The sequence below is a fragment of the Xenopus laevis genome, chromosome 8L, assembly GCF_017654675.1.
Source record: "Xenopus laevis strain J_2021 chromosome 8L, Xenopus_laevis_v10.1, whole genome shotgun sequence".
Classification (NCBI taxonomy): domain Eukaryota; kingdom Metazoa; phylum Chordata; class Amphibia; order Anura; family Pipidae; genus Xenopus; species Xenopus laevis.
The window spans coordinates 115471098-115498129 of NC_054385.1; the positions used below are offsets into that span (position 1 = coordinate 115471098).

General features: G+C 39.0%; 1 protein-coding gene across 1 annotated transcript; it reads right to left on the reverse strand.

Annotated features, from left to right (window-relative positions):
* Positions 1 to 815: 815 nt before the first annotated feature.
* On the reverse strand, positions 816 to 25334 carry LOC108699033 (vomeronasal type-2 receptor 26). Its single transcript, XM_018230891.2, has 7 exons — positions 25051 to 25334; positions 21348 to 21639; positions 16327 to 17097; positions 9538 to 9661; positions 7787 to 8542; positions 2497 to 2692; positions 816 to 1113 (listed from the first exon to the last, which is right to left on the reverse strand). The coding sequence occupies exons 1-7, from the start codon at positions 25332 to 25334 to the stop codon at positions 816 to 818; spliced, it is 2721 nt and encodes a 906-aa protein (XP_018086380.2).
* Positions 25335 to 27032: the final 1698 nt, after the last annotated feature.

Consider the following 27032-nt stretch of genomic DNA (forward strand, 5'->3'; position numbering starts at 1 on the left):
AAATTACTCACTCCCCCTCCCAAATCCAATTTAGGTCCAACACTTAGCTGGCCACAGCAGGTAATTTCCAACCATGTGGGATGTTTGGACCATAGGGGAACTTAACCCTATGGATCCCGGCAATTGTATTAGAGTGAAGCAAACTGTTGATGACAGAAGTAACAATTCACATTCCTATGTTGCATCTAGGTAGCTAGAATGTATACACATAGCTTGGGTATCCTTTGCAGATTCATTACTAGCTAAGGACTTTACTGAATGAGGACTTCTATATATCCTATAAATCCTATTTAGTTGTTGAATGGACAGATTAGAATAGTTTGCATTTCGAGATAAGAAAAGACCGAGAAAATACTTACAGATAAAACAGAATTTCTGCTTCAGAATAGAAAATATTGTTGCACATACAGGATAATAATAACTCATACAGTGAACATCAATTTATATGAACAGTTTGCCCATCTTTGGACTTACATATTGGAGATGTGCTGCTGTCTATCTGCAAATATTTTGGAAAAGTACCGGTGGACATGGCTACCATGTTTCATGCTCCACACTAGAAGATACAAGCTGATGAATGCTGACAATTAGCAATCATTTTAATATTAGTGCCACATAAGCAACTAGGTTGCACAGCTTGGTCCTATGATATCTACAGTAGCTCTGATTAGGAGAAAGGTATATAAATGCTAGGTGCTTGTATTGACATGTAATTTCAGCATATGTGACCTTCTTTATATATGGTTTTTGATAAATAACACATACATCAATGGCTGATGTGATATATGGAGATAGTTGGTGGCAATTAAATAATATTATACCTGTGAGTATCCATACAGCTGAGTTATCTGAGCAATAATGTTGGTTGTAGAAGACAATGAGTGGCCAATAATAGCTACAGGCTTGTGTGATTTCTGACAACTGTAATTTGGTATTGCTTCATTTATTTCTGACAGAATCCTGAATATTCGGTCTAGAGCAATAACCTCATTAGAGCAGGCATCATACATTATATAGCCCAGACTTATGTTGGGTAAAATCTTGTCATTGGAGTTGATTTCCTCAATAGCATAGATAAAGGCCAGTGTATGTCGCATATAATCAATTGATGGTCTGCATGAAGGAAAATATATCAATAAACTATAATGTGTCACCATCCATACCAAACATATTTTACAACTGATTATCACATCTGAAGCCGTCGTGTAAGCTGATGAAAATAATATGAGATGAAATGAAAAAGATGATATAACAATTGTATTCAATCTGTTTGATCCATGAAGACAGATTTCTACAAATATCTACTTATTAAAGCATAGTTAGGTTTAAGAATCAATACATTTGTTTAATATATGTGTAATATGATTATTTATGAGCAGGGAACCTAGAAATCTGTTTTTATTTTATTTGACTTCATAGCCCTTTAAAGGAGATCTTATTAGACCTTTCTTAAGATATTAAGACTTTTTTTAAGAGGTTTTCTAATTATTGATCACTAATAATTGTCTGTAAAGCTTTGTTTTGTGGTTATAGAGGTTTTTGTATTTTTTTAAGCCCATCATTCAGCAGTTTTTATATTCATGCAGTTCATGCTTTTTATATTTGGGTAATAATATAAAATACACTGTACTGAAACAAAGTGTTGCACTGAATAATAAACTGGAATTACACCTTGTGAATTCTAGTTATCTTGGACCATAGGTATTCAGATATTTTATTGGCTTTAGTGGTCATTCGCTTGTAATTTTTTAATACTTTCAGTTTATTAAAAGTTAAGCTTCACTATAAGAACAATAAGGGATTTTTTTTGCTACTGCTCAGTCAGGCTTTTTGGCGCAAAACTCAAATTTTTTGGGGATTTATTAAAATCTGATGCTGCAAAAAGTAAGAATCTGAAAAACCTCCATCTCAGACCTGCCAAGGTTGTGTATAAGTTAATGGGAGAGGTCCCTAACCTATTTGGAATTTTCTGTGGTCTGCGCTGGAATTAGCCTAAAAAAATCAAACAAAAAAAAATCTGGGCAAAAATCTGAAAAATTCATGCGAATCTCGTAAAACCTCCCAAAAATTTGCACAATTCAGGTATACACTTGATTTTATGAAGTTTTCCCTGATCCAAATATATCATGCATTTTAAATAATAAATAAGGTCAAATATATATAAATAAATAATCAAAAAAATACGAATTTTAGTAAATAAACCTCTTTTTTGAACCTGGAAATTAACATCCCCATTAATGAACTAGAAAGTGTTACTTTATCTTTAGATACGAGTTATTTAGCCAACGAGATGAAAGTCAAAGCAACTAGTATGAAGGGCAATGTAACCAGTCAATAGAAATAAAATAGTGTTTGTAGCATGGCATTTTTAAACTAATTAAATCTGTACCAACTCACTTTGTTTCTCACTTAAATGTGTCACAACCCAGTATTACAAAACAGCCACCACACACCTTTTTATAATAAGAAAAAAAATGAATGGTGTTTAACACTTACTGAAAGCAACCTGGGAAGTATGGTGGTATGCGGTAAAAATGACTGTGACTGATGTCTGCGATAAAATAAATCGTGTTCAACAAGAAAACGTTCATGATTCCACCTATAATGATGTCTCCATCAAGAGAATAACGTGTGTGAAATGCATTAAAATTTCTCTTTATCTCACAGTTCTGTGCTTTGAGCATAGATTTTCCTGAAGAAGCAGAAACAACCTCTAGACATAACGGCAGTGTCAGAAGCATAAGCACCAAAATGGAGGCGACATTCTTAGTGCGAGAGCAAAGCATCCTTTGTTTTATATGCTGTATTGCAGGAGGACTCCGGAGAGATTTCATTCCCGGCCCTTTCAGCAACTAGAGTGAAGCTATAACCTAAAAGCTCTTTATATATATTCAGTATTTTTATTAATAGTTGCTTATAGCTATTCTATGTTTTAACACAAAATCTTTTTTGGGGTAAAGCTGAATTAGTAGATAATAGTTATGATTTAAACAAATTGCTCTTCTATTTATGTCAAAGTGAAAAAAGCAACACAAATTCTTTAGACAATAAACACTAAATGGAAAGTTACACAAACCATTCACACTATAGGGAAGATTCAAAAAGGTCTGTAAAAAAGGCCATCCCACTGTCTATATAAGGAGCTGCAGAGGCGGCCATTACTCGTGGCATTTTTGGTAGAGGTTAGAGAGAGCAGGATAGTGAGAGATTTGTGTGTGATTTAGCTAGTGGAGTTTGTGTAGAGAGCTTTTTTTTTCTGAGTCAGTGCAAGTGGAGGTTGTGGATTTCAGTTTACTGTTTTTCCTCTTCTGCTTGCCTGCTCACCACCCAATTGCCCTTTTTAGGGCTAACTATCTTTGTCTTTGTCTGTGCTTGTGTGTGTACTCCTTGTGGGTACACACTTCTGCTGAGGGGATTTAGTTGAGGGTTTTATTTTTTTCTCCTTTCCTTCCCCCAAATATCCAAACCCCCCCTTATTGATTTATTTTTTTAGTTTAGTTGTGCCCACTATGAAGGGCCGTGGGAGAGGGGTGGTGGTGGTGGTGGTGGGAAGAAGGGTGGGATATGGAGGGACGGCCGAGGAAGAGGCCGTGGTGCTGGCCGTGGGCATCCAACCCCACAACAGCCCAGCCCACGTGCCATGCCCAGTCTGGGCACTGTAGTGCAGCACAAGCTGCCATCACAGCAGCAGCAGCAACAACAACAGCAGCAGCCGCAACAGCAGCAGCAGCAAGTGCCACAGCAGCAGGTGGCTCTGGGTTACTGCTTCGCGACCCATACGCTCGCAGCAGGCAGATGTGGTGGTAGACTGGCTGACCCAGGCTACCTGATCTGCAGCGGGCACCAGTGAGCGTCAGGAGGTGGCATCACCTGCTAGTTCAGTGGGGGATGACACCCCATCCCTCTTATTTGATCCTGAGGTGGACTTTCGCCCAGACACCCAGTATCTTTTTGATGATCAGGCAGGAATGGGGGGGGGCATTCATGTCTGATGAGGAGGAGGGGGGCATTCATGTCACAGCCCACATCAGTAGGGGATATTGGGCAGGGCAGCAGGTTGCTGGTGTGGGGTCAGACACCAGCATGCTGGATGTGGGTATTGATGTATGAGGCAGGGTCTGGTCTGGGGGAGGACGATGACAGGGACAGACCCTGGGAGCCAGCTCAGGAGGATAACAGCAGCAGTTCAGGGGGGGAACTGTGTGTTGTCGATGATGATGAAGAGCCTGCTCCACCAACCACTGCTAGGGGGGCAGGCAACAGGCAGCACTGAACCTCGGTCCAAAGCCTATGGGCGTACGGGTGGGGACCATCCCCAACCCTCCACAGCAGGCAAGGCAGTGGCCCGCACTTCAGCAGTGTGGGCATTTTTCACTTGCCAGGCAGAGGACCAGACGGTAGCATTGTGCCAGCTCTGCCGGCAGAAGGTTTGAAGGGGGCAGGCAGGGTCACATATGGGAACGTCAGCTTTAAGTTCCCATATGAAACGTCATCACAGGATGACGTGGGAGCAGCACCAAACCGGGGGGCAGTGGTGCTTCCTGTCCACCTCCTCCCATTCCTCAGGGAAGAGGTGCTAGCTCCCCAGACCCTGCAGCAAGGGAAGAGGATTCTGGGGCTCACAGTCGGAGGCAGCCACTGTGTAGCTCAGCCTCTTCTGCAGCCTCCTCCTCCTCAATGCGGCCCCTGTCCCGTTAGGTTTCCCTCCCCCAGTTCCTCACCCGCAAGACGCCTCTCTCCCCCAGCCACCCCCAAGTGCATAGGCTTAATGGCTGTCTGGCAAAACTTCTGGCAGTGCAGCTGCTGCCGTATCAGCTACTCAAAGCAGCCCCCTTCCGACAGCTGATGGCTTGCGCTGCCCCTAACTGGCGGATCCCCAGCCGCCATTATTTTGCCAGGAAGGCCGTCCCTGCCCTCCACCAGCAGGTGGTGGAGAATGTGTCCCTGTCGCTGGATCATGCTGTCGGCTGCAGGGTGCACTGCACCACTGACACGTGGACCACCAGGCACGGGAAGGGGAGGTACATAACCTACACTGCACACTGGGTCACCCTGATGAGTGCTGGGGAGGGTGCAAGCAGGGGCGCTCCCCTCAGGCTACAGGTGCCTCCCCGTGGGGTACAGGGCAAACCCCACATGCCCACTTCTTCCTCCTCCTCCTCCTCCACTATGGATGAGCCACCCCTGAAGTGTCCCCACAGCTACGCTTCAGTGCAACACAGGTGATGTCAGGCTGTGCTGCAACTCCGTCCCTGGGCGAGAGGTGTCATGCTGCACCTGAGCTCATGGCTGCCTTCCAGACTCAGGTGCAGCGGTGGTTCACTCCCCGCCAGCTCAAAGCAGGTAATGTTGTTTGCGACAACGGTCGCAACCTACTGGCCACCATCCACCTAGGCAATCTGACCCACGTGCTCTTGTGCTTCCTCAAGAGCTACCAAGGGTTGGGTGACATGCTGGAGAAGGTACGTAGGGTATGCGCCCATTTTCGCAGGTCCCCCACCGACAGCGCGTCTTTGGCACAGATGCAGCGGCAGCATAATCTGCCACCCCACCAGCTCATCTGTGACCTGCCGACACGCTGGAATTCCACCCTGCACATGGTGGAGCGCCTCGTAGAGCAGCACTGGGGGGTCAGCAATTACCTGCTGGAGCACAGTGCCAGGGGGCAGATTTAGGGTACTTCAGTGCAGAGCAGTGGCAGCAAATGAGGCGGCTCTGCCGAGTACTTGCCCCCTTTGAGCAGGCCACACACTTTGTTAGCAGGGACAATGCATGTCTTAGTGACGTGATACCCCTGGTGTTCCTCTTCAAGCGCACGTTGGATGGGCTGCTTGAGGAGGGTGAAGTGCCTGAGGAGGAGGAGGAGAGTAGGCCCCGTAGGCAGGCAGAGGGGGCTGGGAAGCAGGATGAGGAGGAAATGTGCCCGATGAGGGGGATGAGGGAGAGGAGGACTGGGTACCTGCGCAGCATGGGGAGCAGGGCACACCCCACCCAACCACCCTAGCTATTGTCCACGGCAGGGAAGGTAAAGAGCAGGGGCAGGTTGAGCCAGATGACCTGCTGCATCTGGAGGGCAGTCAAGAAGAGGTTGGTCGGGGCACCTCTTTTACATGGCTGCCCATATGCAGACTGGCCTCCGAAGCGATCCCAGGGTCTGTTCCATCAAAGACCGGTATGATTATTGGGTGGCCACTTACAAGGGAAAGGTGGGGGAGTTCCTAGTACCCAGAGAGAGAGGAGGGTGGGTCAATTTAGGAGGGCTCTGTTCTCAAAACTAGTGGAGGCCATCCCCCAGTCTGACACTTCTCAGGCCTCCACTACTCCACACACCCAGCAGAGACGGGGGCCTAGCAGAAGCAGCAGCAAAGGCGGAGATCTCATGGGTGTGTGGAAGAGCTTTTTCGAGCCTCAACAGCCAGCAGCAGGCCCAGTCAGCACCCAAAGCCACCACCAGCAGCAGGTGGAGCATATGGTGGCTGACTACATGGGGTCAGTCAGCAAGCAGGATGTCATTCGCACTGATGATGACCCCATGCATTATTGGGTATTGAGGCTCGACCAGTGGCCAGAACTGGCACAGTATGCTCTGGAGGTGCTGGCTTGCCCCCTGCCAGTGTCCTGTCAGAGTGTGGCTTCACTGAGAAGCGGACACGGCTATCCACTGGCAGCGTGGATATGCTGACAATTATCAAAATGAATGAGGCATGGATAAGCGGGTGCCAAGTGCCCATTGCATACAGTGCCCATTGCAGACAGCAGAGACTAGCCTCCTCTTCTTCACAGATCTAGCCTCCTCTCTCCATTGCTGCCCATACTCTCCTCCTCAGTAGTATTGACCATTCCCCATCTGTCTGCACCTGCTGCCCTTGCTGCTGCTGCAGCCTGCTACTAGCCCTAGTATTACTGCTGCTGTGCTGCATTGTCAGCAATTTTATTTCTTGTAGGGGCCTATCAAAGCTTCTTCTGCTATCTTAGATACTACTGCTGTATTGTCGGCAATTTTCTTTTGTAGTTGAGGCATAACATGGCTTCTAAATATGTTTCTTCTAATTTTGCAACTAAGTTGGCTAATTTCTTCTGGTTGAGGCCTAACATGGCTTCTAAAAATGTTTCTTCGAATACATGCCGCATTGTTTTCTAATTTCTTTTGGTTGAGGCCTAACATGGCTTCTGCATAGAAATTCGGCGCCTTTGCGTCAAAATATGTGTGCACGTGCGTGTTTGCATCACGTGGCGCGCGTGTTGTACGCATGTCAAAAATGGGCGTCACCAATATAAAAGCCCTGCCCTTCCACTTGTAGCATTCCAAAACTTTGAAGCCATGGTCTTAGTAGAACCTGGAATGATGTGGCCAGAGGAGGTGAGGTACCTCATCATGTACCTGCTTTGGGAGAGATATGACAAAATTGCCACTGATATGGTTGGTGAAATCATATTTTTTTTCAACTGCCAGAACAAGACAGTAATTTCATTTAAGAGTGTCTAAAGGGTAGATGTAAAAATAAAGAAGCTAGAGACTTATTTTTCAAATTCTAAAACATTTCTTAATTATACAATGGGGTTTTACTTTATTAATATTTTACATGTTTTTCTACTGATCTACAGATTCTGTCTTTTTGATATTCCACATATAATGATGGATTTGTTGAAATATTTTAGAATCCCCCTCGGGTGTTTAGATTATGTTTAAAGAGTATAATATAGCATTTAGGAGCAAATACACAGGACAACATTCCAGCAGTAGAGGCAAGGATGGCAAATATCTCCACAGCCACCATGTATTTGCCTTTGGTGCTCAGATATGTTGGGATGAAGGAGACCCACACACTAAAAAACACCAACATGCTGAAGGTGATATGCTGAGCCTCATTATATCTATCTGGTAATTTCCGCGCCATAAAGGCAACAATAAAACTAATAAGTGCTAATACAGCAATATAAGCAACTGATACACAGAAAGCAGCAAAAGAACCTTCATTACACCAGAGAGTCATCGTCTGTTGTGTTGTCTTGGTATCAAGTGCAACAAATGGTGTAGCCCATATTATCCAAGTGCTGCAAATCAGAATTTTACCTAATGAACAAAATAGTACAAGAGAAACAGAAAAACTAGATCCCACTAATTTCCTTAACCTGGTCCCAGGTTTTGTAGCATTAAATGCAATAACAACAGTCAATGTTTTTCCAAGTAGAGAAGAAATAGCAACAGTATATAAGAACAAAAATGTTGGTTGTCTCAGGATGCAGGTTATGGGCACAGGACGCCCAATAAACAAGAAAGAGCAGCAGAAGGACAAGAAGAGAGAAACAAGAAGAATGTAGCTGAGATTCCGATTATTGGCTTTCGCAATTTGGCAACTTCTGTTCTTTATAAAGATCCACAAGACTGCACCAGTACATACAGAGAAAAGGAGGGCAGCAGTTGCCAATACTATTCCCAAGCAGTTTCCATAGGAGAGGAAGTCCACAGCTTTTCTGAGACAAAAATCCCTATTTGGATTTGACCAGTGATCTTCTGGACACTGAAGACAATTGTCTGCATCTTTGAATAAATAGTGTACATTAATATCACAGCACTACACAATAACACAACTGAATTGTAAATCTAAACTCTATAATGTTGTGTTTTTGTTTTGTTTTTTGATACCTAGTATGGTTCTACAGCGATTTTCATGCATAATTGTAGAATAGTGATCTTTTCCCACCATAGAAAGAACATTATCTGTTTCACTTCTCAGGTGAAAATGAAATGTAACCAGACTGCTGTACAGTTCAGGATTTTCAAATAGTCAAATAAAGACCATGGGGGTTATTTTTTAAAGTCTGGATGCCAACAACTCAAAAAATTGGAATGTTTTGACTATAAAATCCAAATTTTTAGTGGAAAAAACCCCTCAAATGTTTAGATATTTATTATACCCTGAGGATGGAAAAAGTATGAATCCAGAAATCCAGCATCTCAGACCTACTGAGGTTGTATATAAGTCAATGGTAGAGCCCCCTATTCTGTTTAGGTCTGCGTTGGAATTAGCATGAAAATCAGACTTTTTATAACTTTTTGGGCAAAAATTCAAACAAAATGGGACTTTTCCACGAAAAAATAGATTCAGGGACAAAATCTGAAAAAATTGCATGTTTCGTTTTTTTCTGAGTTTTACCCAAGATCAGATTAAATCATGTTTTTTTAATAATGAATAAGGTCAAATCGGGGATTCTAGTTTGCTCAGATTTTTTAAATAAAATAATCAAAAAAATTTGAATTTTTAGAAATCAGGCCCCATATGTTGGCAGTGTAATATAAAAATTGCTTTAACTGTTAGGTGAACTACTCCTCTAAACTGCATACATATAGATATAACATTTCATAATTATACATCAAAATTATTTTAGGAAATATCTAATCTTACCAAAGAGACGTGTCTTTATAGGGCATGTAAGCTTACATACTATATTATCCAATACAATGGCAAAATATCTTTGAGAGTGATAACAAAAAATATATTCGGAGGTGTGTAATATCATTGAGCAAAATCTTACCTGGGGAGCTGGCTATCTCACCCTCAGAACAACGAATGCAGTCATAGCAACAAGGGAATTTTCCCTTCTCCAAAGATTTTCGGTAGCCAGTGGGACAAATATCATTACACAGAGAGATTGGAGTCTACATAAACATAATAAAATATAAAGGTATTGTAACACCTATTTGGGCCACTCGGGGTTAATTCACCAGCTAGAACACTAGAACATGGGTTACACGCCACTTACATCCAGGGCAGGGCCTTCGCTAAGTGGAAGTGTTCCCTCTATGGTTTAGTGCAACTACATCCCCCCCCAGGCTACTGTGCACACAAAAACAACTTGGGCTCCAGGAGGTTCTTAACAATCAGGAACAGTTTATTTACTATGCACGAGGCAAGTGACCACAGGTTTCAGTACTCACGCAGGAGTTAAGGAAACCAGCATATTGAGAGTTCACACAGAGAGTACACAGGCAAATGCAGTACAGGAAGTTGTCAGGAAAGCAGCTTCTACCCTACAGTCCCTCTTCACTGAGGTCCCTGACTGGAGGCAACACACAGAGCCTCTGGGAAGCTACTCCCTTACTGCAAATCCTTGTTGGAGCTTCAGCTGCTCTTTCTCTCTATCCTCTCTGTCTTTCTCTCCTAGAGAGACTATGACAAGTCTGCCCTAGTATATCTGTTCCTCATTCACGGGGTTACCTGGTCCCCGACTTGGACACATGACTTCTTCTGGGCCTATTGCACTCAGTCCCCCTGAGCACATCCAGCTGGAATCACATCCAGAGGCAAAAGAGGAAGAGGCCACTCCCTGCACACACTATATAGGAGTGAGTCAGAGCAGTGCCTATCACTGTAAAGGTTATTCTGTAACAGGGATTCTACCCAATAACCCAAGGAAATGGTGAAAAGATTAACTCTATAGGGCCTGTATCCCTATAGGGCCCTACAGTATGGTTCTATAATTTTACCTAGGAAATATATTTTCAATAAACAAGATAAAAGTATATCAAAGATTATCTCAAAAAACATCATACAAAAGCATACTCAGTTTTAATTGGAGCTAAAAGCAAAAGCAAGGTATGATGTTGATGATGAAAACTGATTCAAATTTGATTTGCCTCATACCTACTGTATGCTGCAGTTGAAATTACCATTATTGGTTCAAGTAAAGGGAAAGCTAACTTATCCCACCACATTTCCCTATTTAAATAACTCTCCTCTCTAAGTGAACTGTGTGCTATTCTATTTGTATTAATGAAGTGTTCCACAGACTCTAAGGGCCCTATTTATGAAGCTTCAATTTTTTTCAGGTTGTGTTTTTTAGGGGGAAAACTCAAATTTTTAGAGATTTATTAAAACCCAAAGCTGCTAAAAAATCAAATCTGAAAATAGTCCAGCTAAAACCTGTCAAGGTCATATAGAAGTCAATGGCAGATGTCCCTTTTACAATTGTTACAAGATGTTTCTTGACATCGTGATCTGCATTGGCTTTCACATGATAATCTGAATAAATCGGGACGTCAAGCAACAACTCGAAAAAAAAACCTACGGTTTGAGTGTCAAATTCAAAAAAGTTGTACGATTTGAATTGTCTCACAATGTTGTGGAGACTTTTCCCACACCGGTTTTTAATAAATTTGTTAAATTAGTGGATGGAAGTTAAGTCAACTTTATTTTAATAAAAACATGGGATACATTTGGATTTTAGTAAATACCCCCCTAAATTTGCTATTAATTGATCTTTTCAGTCACCACAACCATTTTGGGTTGACCTTTTTATCTTTTTGTATACAGCGAAACCTCAATTTTTAATACACCTGATTTTAAGTTTTCCTACATTTGGCACTGTTTTTTTGAAGTTCCAACAACAAAAATGCATTTCATGGGGTGCTCTTCCTTGATTTTATATCATGTTGTCCCTGATTTCACACCAAAATTTGTCATGGTGTTATTATAAGTGAAATTAAAAGATTCATAACACTAACCAGATGTCTATTTTGCCACGGTTCTGTCTATAAATAGCCAAATTCAATTTGTCTGCACCTCAAATAGTAATGCACAAACCACTGATTGCTGTAAGTTGTGCATGTGATTGTCAGAGAGGTCTTGAACAAACATAGTTAAACATTAAGGGGCAGATTTATGAAAGGTCGAGGTGAATTTTCGAATGAAAAAAAATTCTAGCTATTTTTTGTGTACTTCGACTAGGGAATAGTCCAAATTCGATAAGAAGTTGAAAAAAATTAGAAAATTCGAATATCGAAATTTATCAGGTACTGTACTGTCTCTTTAAAAATTCGACTTTGACCATTCGGCATCTAAAACATGTCGAATTGCTGTTTTATCTTATAGGGGACCTCCTAGAACCTATTTGGAGTCAATTGGTGGACTTGGAAAAATCTAAGTTTTTTTTTGATCGAATGTGCTATTCCTTTGATTCATATGATTGAATTCAGCCGAATATGGACCTATTCGATCAAAAAAAAACTTCAACTAAATTTCGGTTGGCCTTTTTGAATTTGAATTTCGAAGTTTTTTTTAATTCGAAAGTCGACCCTTGATAAATATGCCCCTAATACTGCAATTAACAGTTATCATCAACACAGTAAATACTGTAATTTAAAGTAAAACTAACTCCTGAGTACTCTTTTACATTTTTACTGAATTTACACAATTTCATTCTCATGCCCTGAAAAAACAGAAACTGTATTTTTTACTGGTCCTCAGAAAATGTAAAATGGGGGATTTTAATGTATAATATTTGTGCATAAATGCAATGAGTTAAATGTTATGGAATCAGTAATGGCCCTTTACTGCAACAAGGCATAGACAGAATTCATGTTATCACAGTCATTGTTTTATATCTGTGTGAGGGAAAAGAGTTTCTCTTGCGAATTTAAGAGTGTAAATAAAACAGAAACAAATCTTATTGTTTTTACTTTTTGTGTTCACAGATGAGTTTGAACTATGTTTATATAAATAGGGAAGGAATAACATGCAAAGTTTTACCTTCTTAAAATATGGATTCCATACAATAGCACTTTCATTGATGAATAGCTTTGGAGAGGCAGATGGCACAAAACTGCCAACAGGAATTTTTCTAATTTGATTTTTTGTTTTACTAACTAAGTTGAGAATATCAAATTTCCCAGCAACAGATCCTTGCTCATTAAAGAATATTTCGTCAGACAAAGTTTTCAAATGAACATTTTTCAGGTAATGGTTCAGCTACAGAAAATTAAAAAGTTGTGAGGTTCGGAGGATCCAGTTCATAAATATATGAATATCTCAAGCAGTAGTTTTAAGACATTCCATTTATGCACCATCTACAGTCAAACATTTGCCAAAAGCAGACATTTGGGGGCAGATTTATCAAGGGTTTAAGTGAATTCGAGGGAATTTTTGAAGTAAAAAAAAAAAATCTAAATTCAAAGTAATTTTTTGGATACTTTGACCATCGAATAGGATACTACGACTTTTTAAATTTACTTCGACTTCGATTCAAAGTAAAAATAGTTAGAATATTTGATCTAAGTATTGTCTCTTTAAAAAAACTTTGACTTCAATACTTCGCCAAATTAAACCTGCCGAAGTGCTATGTTAGCCTATGGGGACCTTCTACAATTATTTTCTGAGTCTTTACACATCTAAGTAAAATCGTTCTATCGTACGCTAAAATCGTTCAAATCGTATGATTCGAACGATTTTATCGTTCGATTGAACGATTTTACTTCAATCATTCAATTGCAAAATTCGTTAAAAAATCCTTCGACTTTGATATTCGAAGTCGAAGTATTTTAATTTGATGGTCGAATTTCGAGGTATTTTTTTACTTCGACATTTGACCCTTTATAAATCTGCCCCTAAAAAGCATTTCAGTGTCATATTGGTAATTTTAGTTTCATGAATTTCTAGGATAGAAAACATACTGTACTTACTGTAGAGATGAATTAAGAATTTACCTACAATTTTGCCCTGATGTTAGAGTAAGTTTATTGTAAAATCAAAAATGAGTTAATCTTGCTGGAATGTTTCATAACAAAGAATAATCAAATAAGCAGGCCAATTTTCTGTATGTAAACAAATAGATTAGAAGAAAAATACCATTTAATGTCAGTTTGGTAATTGACAACATCATTACAACCATTACGCTATGAAAAATGAATACTAGCGGTGTCATACTGTAAAATATACATGAATATAACACAGAAAGGTATATTTTTAACCCCCCCTCCTCGAAGCAAAACTATTGTTAATATGTTTTTTAGGAAAATACTTGAGGATGTTTTTGTCATACAGTATTTCCATTTAAACAGGTATCAGTCTTGGTATCTTTATAACCAGTTTTTACATTTTGTTGTTTTGTTCTGTTATTTGAAAAGCAGGAACGTGGGGAATCATTAATAAAATTGGAATAAAAATGCTTTGTATAATAGTCAATGGGAATTTGTGGTGGCCTTTTTAATGTTTTTCTAGTGCTATTGAGTTCCTGTTTATAGTTGCTCCAGGAGTTAAAGGTAGGTTTGGGAAGGTAGCCGAGCAGCCTTTTTCTCCGATGAGGACATGAGTCCAAATCATAATACTATGGGGGTTATTTATCAAAATCTGAATTTATATAATTTTTTTCTGAAGTATACTCTGACCAAATATAAACAGCTTATTTGCCCTTATTTATCAATACATTTTCCCGAAAAATTTGTGTGCGGGAAAAAACTTAATACAAAAAAAAAAATTGTATGAAAACTCATTTGTACAATTTTTCTGGCTGAAAACTTAGATTTTTGCCCCAAAAACACGAAACCCAGTGCAGATCATGATATCTTTGGGAATGGTCCCATTGAGATGCCGGATTTTCTGATTCAGACGTTTTCATCCTCAGAGTATAATAGATCACAACAAATTTGAGGGTTTTTTTCAATAAAAATTAAAATTTTATAGTAAAAATAAACTAACATTTTTCGAGTTTTGGCCATTCAGACTTTAATAAATAACTAACATGGTTTTAGTGTAACAGATTTTGTCAGACTAATTGAATTACCTTTTATGAAAAGGTGAGTAGGAACCTTGACTGGGGTGGCAGTGGATGTAATATTTGGATTTGCTAAATCTTTTTATACAGTACCACACAGAATGTTAATGGTTAAATTAAGTTACATTGGCCTGGAACATAGTATTTGTACTTGGATGGAGAACTGGCTGAAGGATAGATTGTGTGTGGTGGTAAATGGAATCTAATTGGACCAGTGACATACCACAGGGGTCTGTTCTTGCACATTTGTTTTTTAACTTGTACATTAAAGGACATTATAGACACATAGCAGGAGATCTTTCTATAAAATGGACTGCACCAAAGGCCACCCCTTTAGACTAGAGGAAAAGAACTGTAATTTGAAGCAACATAGGTGTTTCTTCAAAGTGAGGATAGTGAGGTTGTGATGGCTGATTCTGTTAATGTCTTTAAATGGGGCATGGCTGGTTTATTGGACAAGCATATTATCCAAAGTTATAGTGATACTAAAATCTACAATTAATATAGATATTAGTGTATATATAGTTTGCAGGCCTATGGGGGACAGTGTGAGTGTATACAGGTATAGGATCCCTTATCCGGAAACCCCATATCCAGAAAGCTCTGAATTACGGAATGGCTGTCTCCCATAGACTCCATTTTATCCAAAAAAATCCAAATTTTTAAAAATCATTTTCTTTTTCTCTGTAATAATAAAACAGTAGCTTGCAACTAAGATATAATTAATCCGTATTGGAAGCAAAACCAGCCTAATGGGTTTATTTAATGTTTAAATGAATTTCTAGTAGACTTAAGGCATGAAGACCCAAATTATGGAAAGATCCATTATCCAGAAAACCCCAGGTCCTGAGCATATATATATATACACACTGTGTATGTGCACTGGTTTTCATTTGAATGGGTTGAACCCAAGTTAATTATGCAACTATTGATGAGTGATTCACTCTTTTATTTCTGGGGGGATGTGTTTTGGAATGCTGCCTATATTATTCAAGTGAATTACTACTGACTTTTACCAGATGTTAAGCTACCTGGAAGTTATTAAAGAAGTTTGTTTGTTGCAAGATACATTAGTGATTCTGATACTTTTGCTAACATGGTTTGGTGACAAATATCTAATCGGGGAGTTGTTCCTCAACTCTGGGCATGATAAACTCAATAGTGAGAATAATTAAAGGTAAAACAGAGGATGGGAGTTGCTGGGAGTTGTTTTCAGCATTTGGTAGTGATGGGAGAATTTATTCACCAGGCGCGAATTTGCATAAAATGTATACGTTTTGCCGCCAGCGAATAAATTAGCGAAATTGCCACAAAATTTTCCAGCGAAAATTGACTTTAATGGGCGTCAGAATTGTCACCGGCGTCTAAAATATTTGGACGCCGGCATCAAAAATATTTCAAACTTTTCGGCGAAGTGAAACGGGAGAAATTCGCCCATCACTAGTCCACATAGCATAGGCACATAGCAAGCAGAAAACACATAATTCACACATTAAAATTACAGTTTTATAGCATATCCAAGGATGGGCTACACTCATAAGACAAATATTGATTTTTAAGGTTAAGACTGCATTGTGTTTTTATTACATACACTGCAAACAGGCACACACTGAGATGAATGTCAAATACTTTTGCAGTTTCCCAGAGTTTTATTAAATATGAACTAATGTATGAAACAATTAGTATGCTTGTTGTCAATTTTCTAACATCTATTACTACAATAGTAGTGACTACCAAATCAGATAACTGTATTCATCTTACATGGTAAATACTCACCTTGTATTTTGATTCCTCTGCTAAATCTTTTGATCCATTTTCAAATAGCACTTTATCTAAATACATCTGATGTAAAGCTTGTGCTAATATATGGACTGTGTTGTAAATAACAGACGTTGTGTAATAAGTATTTCCCCAGTATTTAAAGAATAAACAGGTAGATTGGCTATCATTACACAGACTTGGGAAATATTTAAGAAGCATCTTAAAATTTCCAACAAAGTTTTTGTCTGGCATAGTTTCCCAGACTCTATGAGACAAATAGTTCATAAAACCAGGGATTTCCCCTTTGTGAACTGATATAAACAATGAGCCATTGAGTGTTATATCGGATTGCATAAAAGAATTATCATCATTAACATTAAAAGTTACTGACGCTACAAAGACTTTACCAGTTATCTGTAATACACTTCTGTTTAGAAATCTAGTCAGACTCATTATATGAAGCAAGGTGCAATATAAAATAATAACTTTAGCAGTTAATTGCTGAATTAATTTTACAATAGGATTGATATAAACATGCGGTGAAACTGCAATCACAATATGATTCTCAACACAAATTCTGTGATTCTTCAACTTTTTTATCAGTTCCAAACTAGCTTTATGGTTGCTGATATCATCTGATGATATGATCCCCACCCACGTCCATTTAAAGTGGATCAGCAGTTGTACAATAACTTCAAACTGTAAATATTCATTAGGAACAGTTCGAAATACTAATGGGAATTGGGAATGGTCATTGAACACAGGGTCCATGGCTCCATAACTCAGCTGAAATGAAAAACAAATATTTTATCTACAATAATATTTAAATTAGAGTATGTAAGAGGCATTGCAAGGTAAATAGATCATTATCATTATTATTATTAATCATCATAAATCATCATGATCACAAAATAAATTAAATTCTGTTGAACAGGAATAGGTTCTATAACTCCACTTTTTATATATTTTCAAACAAATTGTTTGTGGAGATTCTCATTCATCCAGGTCATGGTATATCTGTAGAAATAAGTCAAATCAACTGGACTTGCTGTGTTTTGTCTTGAAGACGTTTCACCAATCATCCAACTGTCTTTCTCAATTTTTCAAACAAATGTAACATGGATACCCTGGATGCATCAGTAAATGTTAAACAATAAATTAAATATACAACACTAAGGGGCAGATTTATCAAAGGTTGAAGTGAAGGTTCGAAGTTAAAAACTTCGAATTTTGAAGTATTTTTTGGGTACCGTATATACTCGAGTATAAGCCGACCCGAGTATAAGCCGAGGTACCTAATTTTACCTACGAAAACTGGGAAAACTTATTGACTCTAGTATAAGCCTAGACACAACTACAGCCCTGTCTCCCAGCAGCGCACATTCTGCCAAAGCGACCCCCCCAGCGATCAACCGGACTTCTTTGCAAAGTTGATGGTGACAGAGAATTGCCAAACGGATTACTGTGTGCATTGTCCCACTGTCCCACTACCATGTGCAGAGGGTGCTGTTTGATATTGCCATCACTGTTAATCTTTCATATAACCAACAGAGGGCGCTGTGTGATATTGCAGTCACTGTTATTCTTTCATATAACCAACAGAGGGCGCTGTGTGATATTGCAGTCACTGTTAATCTTTCATATAACCAACAGAGGGCACTGTGTGATATTGCAGTCACTGTTATTCTTCCATATAACCAACAGATGGCGCTGTGTGATATTGCAGTCACTGTTATTCTTTCATATAACCAACAGAGGGTGCTGTGTGATATTGCAGTCACTGTTATTCTTTCATATAACCAACAGATGGCACTGTGTGATATTGCAGTCACTGTTATTCTTTCATATAACCAACAGAAGGCGCACTGTTATTCTTTCATATAACCAACAGAGGGCATTGTGGGATATTGCAGTCTCTCCCCAAGTGTACTGTTGGTATAGGAATGATTAAAAGTGACTGCAATCTCAGCTACACGGGTCGGGTACCGCTGACCCGAGTATAAGCCGAGGTAGACTTTTTCAGCACATTTTGGATGCTGAAAAACTCGGCTTATACTCAGGTATATACGGTACTTTGATCATCGAATAGTCCAACTTCGATTTGTAGTTGAAAAAAACTTCGAAATTCAAAGGTCGAATTTTTTTTCTGTCTCTTTAAAACTTCGACCATTCGCCACCTAGAATCTGCCGAAGTGCTGTTTTAGCCTAGGGGGAACTCCTAGAACCTGTATGGAGGCAATTGGGGGAGTTTGGGAGATCGAAGGTCGGAGTTAAAAAAACTTTGAACAGAAGTATGATCGAAGTATGATCGTACGATCCGAAGTGCGGTCGTACGATTCGAAGTAGGCCAAATTTGGCCCACTTCGACCCCAAAAAACTTTGACCTCCATTCGGTTGGTCTTTTTGAATTCGAAGTTTGACGTTTTTTTAACTTCGAACTTCAACATTTGATAAATATGCCCCTATATATCCCTTTCTCAGAAATATTGTGATTTGTTGGCATAGAAATTATTCACAAATTTGTAATTATTTTTAAAATATCATTAGATTGACTGTAATATGTTATATTCAAGTTTACCTAGCACACAACAGAAAAATTATAAAAAAGAGAATATGTGGAGACAGCTTTACTAATTTTTGAATTCAGGTTTTTTGATTCTTGAAAAATCTTGAACCACCGGCATATTTTTTAAAAAAATCTCAAATAATAAAACTCGATTGTGTTGTCTCCATTCATTTTGGATCTGTAAAATCATTTTACTAAAATATTTTTTTTTTGTAAAAAATGCAAAAATCCCTTGACTTTTGAAAATACCATTCCAAAAGACCAGGCCTGGACTTGAGGGGCAGAATGGCTTCCAGGCTCATTTTAAGGGACACTGGGGATGAGGAACTCCCTGGGGCAGGGTGCACGTGAAGGTTGGAGGGCGGGTGCTTGGTCCATACATCCTAGGGGCAATGAAGAGGGAAATCTCAACCTGCCAGTGACCTCTTTAGAAGTCTGCCGGGTTTATCTGTCAATTGTTTTTATCTGAAGTTGAGATTTTTTTTCAACTGATATATCTTAAAAATTCTAATTAAACTCAAATTATAAAAGATTTAAATGTGTTGCTTATATACTGTAAGTGTAATATACCAATATGATATGCCTATAAAATATGAAGTAGGTTTTTGTACTTAATATTTTCACAAAAACTTTAATTTATGAACCCAAGTGCTGTGTGCATACTGCAATTTTGTAAGCAAATTGCCATTTTTTTACCCACAATACAGCATTATTTATAACAACTACTGTGAGTGCATTCTACGATTGTGGCTGTTACATCAAAATGAGCACAATCGCAAGTGTGGTAGGGAAACAGATGCAGGTTGGGATTGGGTCATTTCCGGTGCATGGTGTTAAAGCAAATTAGAGAGTGAATCTTTTGTTGAAGTTTGGTGTGCCTATTGATGCAAGCCATTGAGGGAACTCTGGAGCTACTGCAATGAGAGGTTTGGTGGTAGCTCCAGGGTTCTCCATCATCAATAGGCACATTTGTGTATATTCTTTAAAAGGGACAGGATGAAAAAAGTGAAATGTAGTGAAGTTGGAGGTTGCAGAATAACATCAAGTTCAAGTTGAGGAGTGTGTATGTGCATATGAGCAAGTTAGATTTCTCTATGTCAGTCTTTTGGATAATGTCCTCAACATATTTTATCTTGAAGGAGGCCCAGAGTTGTGGTTTTAGGATTGCTTCAAAGTGTGGTAGCTTAGTGTTACACCAGAGAGGGGTGTAGCTCGAGTAGTGGCCCTGTGACCTGGAGAATAATTTTAAAGTTGAATTCCCTACCCAGACTGTAGTAACTTGCTTTTGTTGACATTTTGGTTAAGGGCATTCCTGAGAGAAAATTATGGAGTGTCTTACCTGCCATGTTCTAATAAATGTACAAAAAGTTCCTGTGCTTGTCTGACTGCTAGACCTGAATTAAGACATCACATTCATTTAATGGGAGACACAGGTGAACCCATGGCATGGCCATGTTTTTGTCTGTAAATAAATACTTATGCTTAAAGTAAGTGGTGCAAAGACAAACCTGCTCTGAGTTCAGCTTTGTTCTGCTGCAGAGTAGGGATGGGGAAATTTTTTCGCCTTGTTTCACCGTGGAAATGACGCCCATAGACTAGTATGGCGGCGGCATCAAAAAAAAAAAAAAAGAATTTTGACGCCCATAGACTTTAATGGACGTCTGCGACAATTCGCCGGCTCAGATTCGCCCATCCCTACTGCAGAGGTTGATGTCTTGTTTCAGTCATTTCTCTAACTGTTCAGCTCAGTTGAAGGGACCATAAAACAAAAAATGTTGTTTTAACAATTTATTTATAACTGAGTGCCGTATCTAGACACTTTTTACAATGTAATAATGGTGAAACTGCATACCTTAAGATTCAAGGAAATAAAAGGGTGTTTCCATTCTCAAGAGGTGGTGACCCAATACATAAGCTGTATATAGTGAAGACCCAAGCCACCTGAAGTATTTTGCGAGTGCAGATTTACCTCTGTATAATTATGTTGGTGTGCATTCGTCTGGAGGTGCAGGACCTGGGGTTTATACACCCCACCTTCCACCCTGCCTTCTGCTATTGCTGAATTTCCACTGATGAATATGGTGCTATATTCATGAGGGCAGGAGACATGTTGGCATATTGACACTTGAACTGTCCTGTGCCCCTTGATGCTGAAATCTGCACCTCAAGCTGGATTATTTCTTAAGTGGTGCAGACCAGATGAAAAAGTCTTTGCTGAATAAGCTCTAAGTTACGTTTTCTTGCTTTTTTTTTATAACTTACCCTTTATATATATTCACAACTACAGTTATCAGATAACGTTCTACATTTGAAGAGACTAACACCACTTGAAAGTCTCTTGTCTAGCCCTGTTCTTACGCTTATTCCTGGCAAATGTGACTTTTTGCTCCTTTGGTTGATTGTCATATCTATTGTCTTTGATAAAGAAGATATACATGAATGGGTGGCATACAGCATAGAGGAATTATACCTGTGAGTATCCATACAGTTGGGTTATCTGAGCAATTGTGTAGGTTGTAGAAGATAATGAGTGCCCAATAACAGCTACAGGCTTGTGTATTTTGTCACAATTGTAATTTGGTATTGCTTCATTTATTTCTGACATAATCCTGAATATTCGGTCTAGAGCAATAACCTCATTAGAACAGGCATCATACATTACATAGCCCAGGCTTATGTTGGGTAAAATCTTTTCATTAGAATTGATCTCCTCAATAGCATAGATAAAGGCCAGTGTATGTCGCATATAATCAATTGAAGGTCTGTATAGAGTAAAATATTTCATAAGTTCAGTTCAATTCATATCACCACTTCAATGAAGGGTATGCTGCTTGGATTCAAACCAGTGACCTGCTGTTTGCTATGCAGTGTACATTACCACTACTCTATTGTAGCTACATTCCAAGATTAATGCTCCATTAGTTTCCAGATAAGCATATAAAATTCACTGCCTGTTCTCGGCCACGTCATCTTATTGATAGGTGCTCTGAATCCTGATTCTCATGTTGCTCACTGGTCTCCGATTCCTCGTCCATTCTTTTTTTTTAGGGTACCCTCCTTCCCTTCCCTACATTTGATAACATATGGCACCTAAACTATACAGTGGGCACATGTGTAGGGCATTAGAATACATTTATTAAGGTTCCCTGGCCTTGTGTAGTGTAATGTGTTTTCTGCTGCATATACAGCCATTGTACTTTAACTGCATGCCGTATGCTAATTTCCAATCGCTAGCGTAGCTCCGAACCGGTGATAGTATCATCGCTAGCGCAACTTCGCAAATGATCGGTAACTTGTGCGCAACTTTGGATCTTTGTGAATTTGCGCAGCCCTGGCGAATCTATGCCTGGCGAAGTGCGGCAAAGCCAACGCTGGCGCAACTTAGAAGGTAAGTAAATTTGCCCCATTATGTATTAGTCGGGATCAAGTACAAGGTACTGTTTATTATTACAGAGAAAAAGGAAATCATTTAAAAAAAATTGGATTTTTGATTATAATGAAGTCTATGACAGATGGCCTTTCCACAATTCAGAGCTTTCTGGATAACGGGTTTTCAGATAATGGATCCCATACCTGTATATACAAGAGAGAAAGAGCACATGGAGAGCTGCAAAAAAAAGTTGGAGCGACACACAAGAAAAGCTCAGTTATGTTCAAACCTTGCATCCCACATGACAAAAACAAGTGGTGGAATGGCACCCCGACCCAATTCAAGCACTGCTTGTGTGGTAAAACTTGGCGGCACAGCAGTAGCGGAGGACCAGGCCAAAGGCCAGGGGTAGTTGTTATAGGCAGAAAAGCCCACCTAGATATAAACCCATTTACTCCTCTGAGGTATGGGTTTACAGTTTAAGGGGCCCATTTACTTAGATCGAGTGAAGGAATAGAATAAAAAAAACTTCGAATTTCGAATGATTTTTTTGGCTACTTCGACCTTCGACTACAACTTCGAATCAAACGATTCGAACTAAAAATTGTTCGAATATTCGACCATTCGATAGTCGAAGTACTGTCTCTTTAAAAAAACTTTGACCCCTTAGTTCGCCACCTAAAACCTACCGAGGTGCCATGTTAGCCTATGGGGAAGGTCCCCATAGGCTTTGTAACAATTTTTAGGTCGTGGAAAAATCGTTCAATCAATGGATTAAAATCCTTTGAATGGAACGATTCGAAGGATTTAATCGTTCGATCTAAATATTTGTGGTAAATCCTTCCACTTCGATATTCGAAGTCGAAGGATTTACATTCGACCCTATGTAAATCTGCCCCTAAATGTATGAAATTAATAAAAGGAAAATTACAGTATATACTATCAGAACTAGTGATGGGCGTTTTCACGAAATGGCGAAAAATTTGCGAAACGGCGCCAGCGTCTCGTTTTTGACGCCGGCACCCTTTTTTTAGACGCCGGCACCCATTTTTGACGCCGGCGTCCGTTTTTTCCGCGAATTTTCGCGGGCGTTTCGCGAATTTATTCGCTGGCGGCGAATCACACAAATTTGCCGTGAATTTGCGCCTGGCAAATAAATTCGCCCATCACTAATCAGAACCAGTGCTCAGGCATTATTTCCTGCATTACTATCAGTCAGAACCTTCTGCCTAGAATGAAATAGAATTAAATACATTCCTTTAAAGAGGATCTAGTTAAACATTTAAAAAAAAACTATGTTCAGTTTCCCCACTTAAACTTTGTGCAGAATCGTAGATGTATGAAAGCTTCCACTGTTTATTTCTCACTGAAAGTGCCACCTTTATTATGCCACATAACCACACTGCAGTTTTGTCTATGAAGGTTCTCATTCATCCAGGTCATGGTATATCTACATTAAGTCAAGTCAACTTGACCTGCTGTATTTTATTTTATTTTTAAGACGTTTTGCTAGTCATCCAACTGGCTTTCTCTTGCTGGTTATACTAAACAGATTATACTGACTGGAGCAAGATTCCAGGGTATTTAACTCGAGAAAACTCTTTGTATAAGTCATGTCTTTCTGAATGGAGAAGCCAGTCAGGTGACCAGCGAAACATCTTTATGACTTACTATATACTATAGATACACCACAGTTTTCATACTGTCTGGCAAGCTATTCATAAATGATTACTTCCAAGCAGCACTGCCAGTGACTGGCTAGAGACTGTGAACAAGGACAAAAGGAGTACAAACTAAAGTGTTTATTTAAAAGTCAGTACACCATATTAATACATATTGACGAACTTGAAAATGGGTTTTAATTTCTTATCTCAAGTCAAGATCCAATTTAATGAACTCTAAAGTATATCTTAGTACAGGTGTAGGATCCATTTACCTGGAAAAACATTATCCAGAAAGTTCTGACTTATGGGAAGGCCATCTTTCATAGCCTCCATTTTAATAAAATTATTATTAGTATTTTTAGAGCACCGACATATTGCGCAGCGCTGTAAATTGAAGGTGTTTATACAAAGAGATCACATGAATTCCATACATAGAACATACAGAGTTACATAAAAAACAACCAGTACCGGTACAGAAGGTGAGGAAGGCCCTGTTCAAAAGAGCTTACAATCTAAAGGGGAAGGGAATGAGACACAAGTGGTGGGAGTGGGAAAAATAAAAAATATGCAAGTGAGAGATATAGCATAAGGTATTGCATTTGGTAGCTAAACAGAGTGAGGGTAGTCTTCACTAAATAAGTGAGTTTTAAGAGATCTTTTGAAAGCAGAAAGGTTGGGAGAAAGTTGGACAGACTGTGGGAGAGAATTCCAGAGGAGGGTGCAGCCCTTGCAAAGTCTTGAATGTGAGCATGTGAGGAGGTAGCTAGATAAGAGATTACAATTGTTTAAAATGGTTCCCTTTTTATCTGTAGTGATACAATAGTATTCTGGATAACAGGTCCCATACCTGTAATAGGAATTAATAGCATTAATGTTTCCCTCGAAAATTTTGCATGTACTGGTCCAATTTATTGTGTAATTTGTCAAATTATTTATCCAAACAGATGACAAGTCAAAGCAAGTAGGATAAAAGGCATTGCAAATAGTGAGTAGATTGGGTTATGCAACAATGCAGGTAGAAAGCCCTCTTTCTAAATCTCTACCAACTCATTTAGCTAATTACTTAAATGTGTAACAATCTTTTATTACACCACTACACACCTAATAATCGTAAAGAATGAATAGTGTTTAACACTTACAAAAAGCAACCTGGGAAGTCTGGAAGTATGTTGTAAGGATAGTTGCTAACTCCAAGTATATAATGTGTGTTCAGCAAGAATATGTTTAAGATTCCACCTATAATGATGTCTCCATCAAGAGAATAACGTGTGTGAGATTCATGAAATTTTCTCTTTATCTCACAGGGCTGTGCTTTGATCATAGATTTTCCTTTTCGAGCAGAAATTACCTCTACAAACAATAACAGCGTCAGAAGCACAACAGCCACAATGAAGGTGACAATCTTAGTAAAAGAGCACAGCATTGTGTGTAAAAAATGATGTCTTGCAAGAAGGTTACACTCCCAGTAATATTACAGTTGGTCCGTTCAGCAAGCAGTGTGAAACTCTTACATAAAAGCTCCTTATATATATTTTTATTGTGTTTATTTATAGATACTTTTAGCTATTCTATGTCTTGACTTGAAAATCTTTTTTGGAAAAAGGCCAAATCAATGGAGAATTCGTAGAATAGTACTAACCACAGGAGACATTATAAATGATTAAAACACATCTTTTATTAACAAAAAAAAAGCATGAACATACAAGAGAAATTGTAAAGAATTATGCCAGACTACCTGGTGAAATAAAGTGTAAATCATAAAAAACCCAGTAGTACAGGTTAATAAATGGTAAGTAGTTTTACTGTTTTATGGGCAATCTCCAATCATCACAAGAGCATGGATAATAAAAACATTGTTATTAGTTCATAACAAATAAAACTGCAGTAAAAGGAGCAAGAATCAGATAAGACTCATTTAAAGGAACAGCTACATCAAAAAATGAAAGTGTTTTAAAGTAATGCAAATATAATGCAATGTTTCCCTGCACTGGTAAAACTGCTGTGTTTGCTTCAGAACACTACTATACTTTATTTAAATAAGCTGCTGTGCAGCAATGGGGGCAGCCATTCAAAGGAGAAAAGGCTCAGGTTACACAGCAGATAAGCTCTGTAGAACATAATGGTGTTTTCTGTTATCCACTATTTAACCTGTGCCATATAGACTTTATTCAATTTCCACCATTGCTACACAGCAGCTTGTTTATATGAACTATAGTAGTGTTTCTAAAGCAAACAAGTTCGTTTTACCAGTGCAGGGCAACACTACATTATATTTTGATTACTTTAAAACACTTTTATTTTTTGGTGTTACTGTTTCTTTAAGTAAATGGCCTCTATTGTTGCTTCCAGTTATAATTTTGCCTCTAACCACTAACTATGCCACTAAATACCATCTGTCCTCTTACAGCTACTCCCCCCCCCATGTCCTTGGATCCACCAAGACTTGGAATTCATTGTTGATGTGCCACCTTCCCAGTGTAACACAGTTTTATGGGTGTTGCTTGATGTTATACATTTTGTTTTTGTTGTATAAATTCCCATCTGCATTTGAACTGTCTCTACTTTTATCCAGCACATATTATACCTCAATGGATTTACAGTTTAAATTGTGTCTGCTCTAAGATCTTTTGCACATTTTGGTAAACAGTCTGCAAATCTCTTTGGGTCATTCTTCACTTTTCTCCTACTTATTACCCTCAGTCAAATGGATATGCTGGGCTGGTAAAGTAAGCCTTGGAGAAGTTCTCGGGTGACATATTTCCATCTCTCAAGATGACTGAGCTGGCGTTGGGCGGAGTTTGCCAATAATAATTACGCTCAAACCTTCACAGGAACTTTGCTATTACTTTGGGGCATATTTATGAAAGCTTGAAATACAACTCAACACTATTCACCGGAGTAAAATTCTACCACACTCTATTCATATGTTGGCATTTTGTCAGGGCCTAGTGTCTCGAATATGTTGGAATAAGGACGAAGGAGGAATTTGTATACAGAAAAGTCCAGTTCATGGTATTCGGGGGTTAAGAGATTTTGTAGTTGTATCCAGGCAAAAGATCAGTGCAGGCAGTGAGTGGCGAAGTCAGGAACAAGGGAGGAGGTCAGAAATAAAAGTGCCTAA